An 11,457-nucleotide genomic window follows, 5' to 3' on the forward strand; every position below is an offset into this window, starting at 1 on the left:
CCAACAGTCGGAACTGACAAAGTTAGTGCAAAGGGAAGAAGTGGAAGACCAAATCAGAAAATCAAACCATCAAAAATATGTCCTACCTTTTAGCAGCCTACCGGGCGGATTAGCACCGCATAGCATAGCATCGCATCAGTCTGCATCACACGAGCTACAAACCACAAACATTTATCTATAAATATATTAAGAAGCTACAGATGCTGTGTTTGATGTGTTTCAGTTTGTTCTTTGTAGTCCTGACTCCACAAACTGCACGGTCAAGCATTACCTTTGGTAAACAAACATATTCAACTCTGACCTCCTCGGTCCATCGCTTTAATACTTTCATGTTCTAGTTCCACAACAGCGAAGCAGCCGTAGGAGACAACTACACAATGAACAATGTTAGCCCAATGTTCTACTACTTTACTTCTTTATAGTACATGCTCTAGTCATGCTTTCCCAACAATACGTAATGTCTAAAAGTTTGTTTTTCTTTTTAAAAGGCCTGTTACATGTAACATTAGCATATACATGCTAATGTTACTGATTACTTTGCATGTAACATGTACATGCTAAAGTAACATTAGCACGTACATGTTACATGCTAAAGTAACATTAGCACGTACATGTTACATGCTAAAGTAACATTAGCATGTACATGTTACATGCTAAAGTAACATTAGCACGTACATGTTACATGCAAGGTAATGTGCTGGTAAGTTGGTGTACCATGTCACCGTGGGATATTTACCTCACCACCTGCAATAACTAGCACATAGTTTGCTGTGAAAGGACTAGAACTGACCAAGAGAGACAAACACTGTGAGATATAAACAGATGCCAAAATATAATTGCCTCATGTGTTTATGTGTTACGTCTCAAAGCAAACTTGATGTTTATTGATCTCAGCTCCTGGCCAGTGAGACAATCTCCATATTTAGCTGAGATGTTTACTTGTGTTTATGTTTGCAGTCCAAAGCCAAGCGGGAGCGATGGCTCCTCCAGGGAGTGGCAGCGGAGGAAGAAGAGGCTCGGAGACAACAGTTGGACCAGGATGAAGAACACGGCAAGAACCTGGAAGACATGATTCACAGGTATGGCTGATTCTCTTCTCTTCTTCTACCTCACCTGTTGCCTGGGAAATATTTGATTTCTAGGAATTGTAAGACTTGATCAACTCTGTCTGAAGTGTGAATGATGATGATGAATTAGTGCTGATAACCATGAAGGTTATCTTCTTACCAGAGAACTACTAAGTCATAGAACCTTGCTCCTGCTTAGTTTCTGATGTGGATGTCTCAATGTGAAGCACACTTAGTACTGTGACCTCTCTTTAGTTGGATGTGAAGCACACTTAGTACTGTGACCTCTCTTTAGTTGGATGTGAAGCACACTTAGTACTGTGACCTCTCTTTAGTTGGATGTGAACCACACTTAGTACTGTGACCTCTCTTTAGTTGGATGTGAAGCACACTTAGTACTGTGACCTCTCTTTAGTTGGATGTGAAGCACACTTAGTACTGTGACCTCTCTTTAGTTGGATGTGAAGCACACTTAGTACTGTGACCTCTCTTTAGTTGGATGTGAAGCACACTTAGTACTGTGACCTCTCTTTAGTTGGATGTGAAGCACACTTAGTACTGTGACCTCTCTTTAGTTGGATGTGAAGCACACTTAGTACTGTGACCTCTCTTTAGTTGGATGTGAAGCACACTTAGTACTGTGACCTCTCTTTAGTTGGATGTGAAGCACACTTAGTACTGTGACCTCTCTTTAGTTGGATGTGAAGCACACTTAGTACTGTGACCTCTCTTTAGTTGGATGTGAACCACACTTAGTACTGTGACCTCTCTTTAGTTGGATGTGAACCACACTTAGTACTGTGACCTCTCTTTAGTTGGATGTGAAGCACACTTAGTACTGTGACCTCTCTTTAGTTGGATGTGAAGCACACTTAGTACTGTGACCTCTCTTTAGTTGGATGTGAACCACACTTAGTACTGTGACCTCTCTTTAGTTGGATGTGAACCACACTTAGTACTGTGACCTCTCTTTAGTTGGATGTGAAGCACACTTAGTACTGTGACATCTCTTTAGTTGGATGTGAAGCACACTTAGTACTGTGACCTCTCTTTAGTTGGATGTGAACCACACATAGTACTGTGACCTCTCTTTAGTTGGATGTGAAGCACACTTAGTACTGTGACCTCTCTTTAGTTGGATGTGAAGCACACTTAGTACTGTGACCTCTCTTTAGTTGGATGTGAACCACACTTAGTACTGTGACCTCTCTTTAGTTGGATGTGAAGCACACTTAGTACTGTGACCTCTCTTTAGTTGGATGTGAAGCACACTTAGTACTGTGACCTCTCTTTAGTTGGATGTGAAGCACACTTAGTACTGTGACCTCTCTTTAGTTGGATGTGAAGCACACTTAGTACTGTGACCTCTCTTTAGTTGGATGTGAAGCACACTTAGTACTGTGACCTCTCTTTAGTTGGATGTGAAGCACACTTAGTACTGTGACCTCTCTTTAGTTGGATGTGAAGCACACTTAGTACTGTGACCTCTCTTTAGTTGGATGTGAAGCACACTTAGTACTGTGACCTCTCTTTAGTTGGATGTGAAGCACACTTAGTACTGTGACCTCTCTTTAGTTGGATGTGAAGCACACTTAGTACTGTGACCTCTCTTTAGTTGGATGTGAACCACACTTAGTACTGTGACCTCTCTTTAGTTGGATGTGAAGCACACTTAGTACTGTGACCTCTCTTTAGTTGGATGTGAAGCACACTTAGTACTGTGACCTCTCTTTAGTTGGATGTGAAGCACACTTAGTACTGTGACCTCTCTTTAGTTGGATGTGAAGCACACTTAGTACTGTGACCTCTCTTTAGTTGGATGTGAAGCACACTTAGTACTGTGACCTCTCTTTAGTTGGATGTGAAGCACACTTAGTACTGTGACCTCTCTTTAGTTGGATGTGAACCACACTTAGTACTGTGACCTCTCTTTAGTTGGATGTGAAGCACACTTAGTACTGTGACCTCTCTTTAGTTGGATGTGAAGCACACTTAGTACTGTGACCTCTCTTTAGTTGGATGTGAACCACACTTAGTACTGTGACCTCTCTTTAGTTGGATGTGAACCACACTTAGTACTGTGACCTCTCTTTAGTTGGATGTGAAGCACACTTAGTACTGTGACATCTCTTTAGTTGGATGTGAAGCACACTTAGTACTGTGACCTCTCTTTAGTTGGATGTGAACCACACTTAGTACTGTGACCTCTCTTTAGTTGGATGTGAAGCACACTTAGTACTGTGACCTCTCTTTAGTTGGATGTGAACCACACTTAGTACTGTGACCTCTCTTTAGTTGGATGTGAACCACACTTAGTACTGTGACCTCTCTTTAGTTGGATGTGAAGCACACTTAGTACTGTGACCTCTCTTTAGTTGGATGTGAAGCACACTTAGTACTGTGACCTCTCTTTAGTTGGATGTGAAGCACACTTAGTACTGTGACCTCTCTTTAGTTGGATGTGAAGCACACTTAGTACTGTGACCTCTCTTTAGTTGGATGTGAAGCACACTTAGTACTGTGACCTCTCTTTAGTTGGATGTGAAGCACACTTAGTACTGTGACCTCTCTTTAGTTGGATGTGAAGCACACTTAGTACTGTGACCTCTCTTTAGTTGGATGTGAAGCACACTTAGTACTGTGACCTCTCTTTAGTTGGATGTGAAGCACACTTAGTACTGTGACCTCTCTTTAGTTGGATGTGAAGCACACTTAGTACTGTGACCTCTCTTTAGTTGGATGTGAAGCACACTTAGTACTGTGACCTCTCTTTAGTTGGATGTGAAGCACACTTAGTACTGTGACCTCTCTTTAGTTGGATGTGAAGCACACTTAGTACTGTGACCTCTCTTTAGTTGGATGTGAACCACACTTAGTACTGTGACCTCTCTTTAGTTGGATGTGAAGCACACTTAGTACTGTGACCTCTCTTTAGTTGGATGTGAAGCACACTTAGTACTGTGACCTCTCTTTAGTTGGATGTGAAGCACACTTAGTACTGTGACCTCTCTTTAGTTGGATGTGAAGCACACTTAGTACTGTGACCTCTCTTTAGTTGGATGTGAAGCACACTTAGTACTGTGACCTCTCTTTAGTTGGATGTGAACCACACTTAGTACTGTGACCTCTCTTTAGTTGGATGTGAACCACACTTAGTACTGTGACCTCTCTTTAGTTGGATGTGAAGCACACTTAGTACTGTGACATCTCTTTAGTTGGATGTGAACCACACTTAGTACTGTGACCTCTCTTTAGTTGGATGTGAAGCACACTTAGTACTGTGACATCTCTTTAGTTGGATGTGAAGCACACTTAGTACTGTGACCTCTCTTTAGTTGGATGTGAACCACACATAGTACTGTGACCTCTCTTTAGTTGGATGTGAAGCACACTTAGTACTGTGACCTCTCTTTAGTTGGATGTGAAGCACACTTAGTACTGTGACCTCTCTTTAGTTGGATGTGAACCACACTTAGTACTGTGACCTCTCTTTAGTTGGATGTGAAGCACACTTAGTACTGTGACCTCTCTTTAGTTGGATGTGAAGCACACTTAGTACTGTGACCTCTCTTTAGTTGGATGTGAAGCACACTTAGTACTGTGACCTCTCTTTAGTTGGATGTGAAGCACACTTAGTACTGTGACCTCTCTTTAGTTGGATGTGAAGCACACTTAGTACTGTGACCTCTCTTTAGTTGGATGTGAAGCACACTTAGTACTGTGACCTCTCTTTAGTTGGATGTGAAGCACACTTAGTACTGTGACCTCTCTTTAGTTGGATGTGAAGCACACTTAGTACTGTGACCTCTCTTTAGTTGGATGTGAAGCACACTTAGTACTGTGACCTCTCTTTAGTTGGATGTGAAGCACACTTAGTACTGTGACCTCTCTTTAGTTGGATGTGAAGCACACTTAGTACTGTGACCTCTCTTTAGTTGGATGTGAAGCACACTTAGTACTGTGACCTCTCTTTAGTTGGATGTGAAGCACACTTAGTACTGTGACCTCTCTTTAGTTGGATGTGAAGCACACTTAGTACTGTGACCTCTCTTTAGTTGGATGTGAAGCACACTTAGTACTGTGACCTCTCTTTAGTTGGATGTGAAGCACACTTAGTACTGTGACCTCTCTTTAGTTGGATGTGAAGCACACTTAGTACTGTGACCTCTCTTTAGTTGGATGTGAACCACACTTAGTACTGTGACCTCTCTTTAGTTGGATGTGAAGCACACTTAGTACTGTGACCTCTCTTTAGTTGGATGTGAAGCACACTTAGTACTGTGACCTCTCTTTAGTTGGATGTGAAGCACACTTAGTACTGTGACCTCTCTTTAGTTGGATGTGAAGCACACTTAGTACTGTGACCTCTCTTTAGTTGGATGTGAAGCACACTTAGTACTGTGACCTCTCTTTAGTTGGATGTGAAGCACACTTAGTACTGTGACCTCTCTTTAGTTGGATGTGAAGCACACTTAGTACTGTGACCTCTCTTTAGTTGGATGTGAAGCACACTTAGTACTGTGACCTCTCTTTAGTTGGATGTGAAGCACACTTAGTACTGTGACCTCTCTTTAGTTGGATGTGAAGCACACTTAGTACTGTGACCTCTCCCACCAGTCTTGCATCCTGTCACAAGGTCACATGTGAGTCATTATGACTCCATGACATTCCAACTGGACTCTGCTTATCAGTGGCGGGCCATGAGTTTCCCACCTAGGCCTTCAGTGATGTCCCACTTCAAAGATGACCTCTCCAAATAGCATCATGATGTCACCACATGACCATTGTTGGAGAAATACTATACAAGAACAATGAATTCTCAATTGAATCGAAAAAACTTGATTTACATGTTTTTGTTGACTTTTTCTAATGACTCAAATGGATATAGTGTCCTGTGGCAGTTGTTTCTAATCCTCTTAGCTCTAACTATGGGAGGCAATGTAAAAAGGAAGACAAATAACTATCTTCATGAATGTAAAAAGGAAGACAAATAGCTATCTTCATGACTCTTCTATCCTTTCCTTCCTCATTCTCTTCAAAGATGAGGAATGAGAGAGATGTGGACAGACGTCTTAGAGATGTGGACAGAAGTCTTAGAGATGTGGACAGAAGTCTTAGAGATGTGGACAGAAGTCTTAGAGATGTGGACAGAAGTCTTAGAGATGTGGACAGAAGTCTTAGAGATGTGGACAGAAGTCTTAGAGATGTGGACAGAAGTCTTAGAGATGTGGACAGAAGTCTTTTAGTTTGATTGAAATTACAGTGGTTGTTTTTTTTTTAACGTTGACCCTAACCGAGATGTTCTGACCTGTAAAAAGTCAAATCACTTCAATTTAACAACTTTGAGATGACCTTGATTTGCTATGTGAAAAAATGATTGTCATTATTTCATTCTTTTTATTGGAATGAATCAATCTCTCTGAATGTTTTGAACTCCTGGTTCAATGCCAGAGTAGAATAACACTGCCCAGAGGACAGTGGAAGTAGATCTATTTACTATTTATGTTCTTCTGTGCACACTACCTGTAGTTCAGAGGGAATCAACAGCGCCTCTGCTGGTTACAGCCGAGAAGTGCACTCCATTTTGCTTTGGACCGACCAGTCCAAGATGTAGTCCACCTTTTCCTTCAAGGTCAAGTGCAGCTCACATTGACCCTGAACAGAATAAGCAGTATAGAAAAGCGGTGGATTGATGCTAACTCAGCAAATACACAATAAACTGACTTGTTTAATATTCATGATCCCAACATTGCATCACTAAACTAGCATGAATAGTTCATGTAGTTGAGGGATAACACTCAGCACTCATGTTGACATCCTGTTAGCTACTGGAGCTTCTCGTCAGCGCAGAAATAAGAGAAAGGTCACACAGACGCCAGAATAACGTTGGTGCTCAAAGGTAAACAAGCAGCGGTGAATGGTCACATTGTCACTCACCTGAATAGACGGATTGTCTCACACACACTTTCCTCAAGAGGACACATTCAACTTTCTTTTACTTTCATTTAGAAGAGCACAAGGCCAACACTTACTGTGCAGCACTTCCTGTGTTTAGAAGGTCTTACTCCTTGTTTAGAAGGTCTTACTCCTTGCTTTTATAGATTGGGCCGTCCTAATCCTCATTAATATGGCGTCGTAGAAAGACTATAGACAAAACATACACATGACCCCAGCATACTCAACTGTTACATGACCCCATGACCCCAGCATAGTACACTGTTACATGACCCCATGACCCCAGCATAGTACAGTTACACAGTGTACTGTGCCTTTCCCACCTAGGCCTTCAGTGATGTCCGACTTCAATGACGACCTCTCAAAATAGCATCATGATGTCACCACATGACCATTGCTGGACAAATACTATACAGGAACACATTTACACACTACTGGACATTGTACAAAAATGGTTATTTTCTGGCGCATCTAAAAATCAATAAACCCACATCAGCCATGAAAACATATCTTATGTGCTACTGTCAAAATTTAAATTGCAAAAAACATATTAAACGTAAAAAAATAAAGAAATAAAATATGTAAATTCCCATTTCATGGACAGCTGAGTTAGCTTCCAGGGTTGGCGGACATGGTCTCACAAGATGTAGTTTCTCTTTAAATATCCTTCTTGAAAATGGCCTTGCAAATATGTGTTGTCTTGTCTCGTCTTAAAAGATGCAGACTAGGCTCAATTCAGATTCCTAACTTTTTCTGTTGGCGTGACCTTGGGATTTATAACCACGTACGGAAGATGCCTGGGTCGGGTTTGAAGAAATTGGAATACGATACATGTCAAAAAATATATGATATAGAATAAAAACTGACTCATTTTTAGCATTGGGATCCCTCTTAATGCCCTTCATGTCTCATTTGAAGACCCACAGAATGTTCTTGCATGACAGCAGTCATCATGTCTGTAGAATCAAGACCTTGCCAGAATCTGCTAGGACTGTGAACACAGTGAGTCTCCCTCAGAGGACTACGTATGGTCCAGGCCACATTGCCAGAATCTGCTAGGACTGTGAACACAGTGAGTCTCCCTCAGAGGACTACGTATGGTCCAGGCCACATTGTCAGAATCTGCTAGGACTGTGAACACAGTGAGTCTCCCTCAGAGGACTATGTATGGTCCAGGCCACATTGTCAGAATCTGCTAGGACTGTGAACACAGTGAGTCTCCCTCAGAGGACTACGTATGGTCCAGGCCTCCTCCACTCTCTTTTTGGAGGTATCCAGTTCGTCTTTGTTTGAAGCTGCTGCACATTCCCTTGCGGTCTTCTGGGGTCAAAGGAGACAAGAGCTTCTTTTGTGTTGGCGTCTACACTTTCAAATACACGTCCCAAAATACCTCAGCAAGCACAGTCTCTCCACCACAGATAGTGAAGAAGGAGAGGGAGAGGGTATGATCACTGATAGTGAAGAAGGAGAGGGAGAAGGTATGACCACAGATAGTGAAGAAGGAGAGGGAGAAGGTATGACCACAGATAGTGAAGAAGGAGAGGGAGAAGGTATGACCACAGACAGTAGATGTTTGCTGGGAATCTAACTAAATAAAAGCAGCAATAATGAGTAAGTTTGATGAGTGTGTGGTGTCCTCTCCTACTGGCCACAAAAAGAGACGTTGTGTTGACAAATGTGCATGGTGGGTGAGACAGAAAGGGAAGAGTGCGGTGGGAAAAATGCCGTCTATGATCTGCGTACATAATGTTGAAGATACGTGTGTAGCCACTCCTCTCTCCAATGTTTACTCTGCTGTTGTTGTCTTGTGATGCAGAGGTCAATGTGGTGATGTCATGATGCAGAGGTCAATGTGGTGATGTCATGATGCAGAGGTCAATGTGGTGATGTCATGATGCAGCTGTCAATGTGGTGATGTCATGATGCAGAGGTCAATGTAAACCCTAGACCACCTGTCCAGGGATTATTCAAAAAAGGTGTTAGTTTGGATTAAATGATTTCATTACAGAGATGGAAAAAGCATTCCTCTGAAAAGAAGGATGTCTTTTTAGCAGCAGGCTGGCAGCACATAGGAGGAGTTTGCTTTTGCAGAGCAACTTTGTTTGGAGTTATCTGCTTTTTGCTGCAACATTTGTACAACATTACATTTTTGTAATAGATGGGCATTTCTCAAATTGACAGTATCAGTTTGGTTATTAGAAACTATTCAATTGCAACTTACATCAGCAAGATGGTTGTTTCCTGGAAAGCTCCACAGAAAACTTAGATGTTCTCAAAAGAAGGAACAAGGAGAGAGCTCTAATTTATTGGACCTAATTGTAAAAAATTATAATAATTTAACAGTAAATGGGGAATAACACCAGATTGTCAAAAGTAAACTCGTGGATTAAAAAGTATTTAGTCAGCATCCAATCAAATTGTTCTCTTATCATGGCCAATGCAGCTCACAGCCGCCAGGGGGCGTCAGTGCATCGTGACAGGAGATCATTGGTCCTCAGCTCATTTTGTCACGTGGCCTTTTGGACAATGTTAGCAGAAATAATTGGCTTTTATAGTTGGCGACATTTTGTTGGCAATGTATTTGTTTGTGTTGCCAACCAACCTGAAGACACACATGTATGAATGTAGATGATATCTGCTCAGACATTCACCAGACTAAAAAACTGGTTCAGCTCTGTCCAAAGTACTCCAGCAGGAGAAAAATTGGCTTATCCTGTGTCTGTCTGGCAGAAGCAAACTATACTTTGAAATACATTCCAAGTTGTATAAAGTCTTGAAAATAATCTTTGTTTTGCCTACCGTGTGATGCCCCAGAGTTTAGATGGTTTCTCAGTATGGCCTCTTCTTCCAAGAACATAACATTTGGGGAACTGAGGTCGTTAAAACTTTGCTCCATGCACAGTTGAGACCTCTTAGCTTTATGATGTGGAAAATATGAACTGCTTCCAAGTTTAAATATGGGGGGAAAACAGCATTTTGTGTCCTCTGGTTACATCTGGCAGTTTCTGCTGATACAGCTTTATTTTCCTCTGCAGACGTGACAACATTGGACTTAAAACTACCTGACATGCGAGGTTTCAACCAATGCAGCATTGGACTTAAAACTACCTGGCATACGAGGTTTCAACCAATGCAACATTGGACTTAAAACTACTTAACATACGAGGTTTCAACCAATGCAACATTGGACTTAAAAGTACCTGACATACGAGGTTTCAACCAATGCAACATTGGACTTAAAACCACCTGACATACGAGGTGTCAACCAATGCAACATTGGACTTAAAACTACCTGACGTACGAGGTGTCAACCAATGCAATATTGGACTTAAAACTACCTGACATACGAGGTGTCAACCAATGCAATATTGGACTTAAAACTACCTGACATACAAGGTGTCAACCAATGCAACATTGGACTTAAAACTACCTGACGTACGAGGTGTCAACCAATGCAATATTGGACTTAAAACTACCTGACATACGAGGTTTCAACCAATGCAACATTGGACTTAAAACTACCTGACATACGAGGTGTCAACCAATGCAACATTGGACTTAAAACTACTTGACATACGAGGTGTCAACCAATGCAACATTGGACTTAAAACTACTTGACGTACGAGGTTTCAACCAATGCAACAATGGACTTAAAACTACTTGACATATGAGGTGTCAACCAATGCACCATTGGACTTAAAAGTACTTGACATATGAGGTGTCAACCAATGCAACATTGGACTTAAAACCACCTGACATACGAGGTTTCAACCAATGCAACATTGGACTTAAAACTACCTGACATACGAGGTTTCAACCAATGCAACATTGGACTTAAAACTACCGGTACTTGACATACGAGGTGTCAACCAATGCAACATTGGACTTAAAACTACTTGACATACGAGGTGTCAACCAATGCAACATTGGACTTAAAACTACTTGACATACGAGGTTTCAACCAATGCAACATTGGACTTAAAACTACTTGACATATGAGGTGTCAACCAATGCAACATTGGACTTAAAAGTACTTGACATATGAGGTGTCAACCAATGCAACATTGGACTTAAAACCACCTGACATACGAGGTTTCAACCAATGCAACATTGGACTTAAAACTACTTGACATACGAGGTTTCAACCAATGCAACATTGGACTTAAAACTCTTTGACATACGAGGTTTCAACCAATGCAACATTGGACTTAAAACTACTTAAGTGTCCAATTCCTGGATTTGGTCCTATACTCATTGGCCACTTTTTGAGGTACACCTGCATAGTATAACTACATCCACCAAAAGCTCTAGTTGAATATATATACTGTACATAGGTTCAAGGGCGTAGCACCAAATCCTGTGCCCCAAAAAGGCCCTTGCCATCTGACCCTAAACCTAACATCACTGCCCCATACACACACTTGGTGGAATTACA

General features: G+C 41.5%; 1 protein-coding gene across 4 annotated transcripts in view; it reads left to right on the forward strand.

The window, feature by feature from the left end:
* LOC133638795 (PALM2-AKAP2 fusion protein-like) overlaps positions 1-11,457 on the forward strand; it is a 175,013-nt gene that overhangs the window by 43,959 nt on the left and 119,597 nt on the right. For all 4 annotated transcript variants that reach the window (XM_062031752.1, XM_062031753.1, XM_062031755.1 and 1 more), the window contains exon 4: positions 958-1,079. In XM_062031752.1, the coding sequence (XP_061887736.1) occupies positions 958-1,079 (122 nt within the window). The remainder of the gene's footprint in view (positions 1-957; positions 1,080-11,457) is intronic.

The sequence above is a fragment of the Entelurus aequoreus genome, linkage group LG21 (assembly GCF_033978785.1).
Source record: "Entelurus aequoreus isolate RoL-2023_Sb linkage group LG21, RoL_Eaeq_v1.1, whole genome shotgun sequence".
NCBI lineage: Eukaryota > Metazoa > Chordata > Actinopteri > Syngnathiformes > Syngnathidae > Entelurus > Entelurus aequoreus.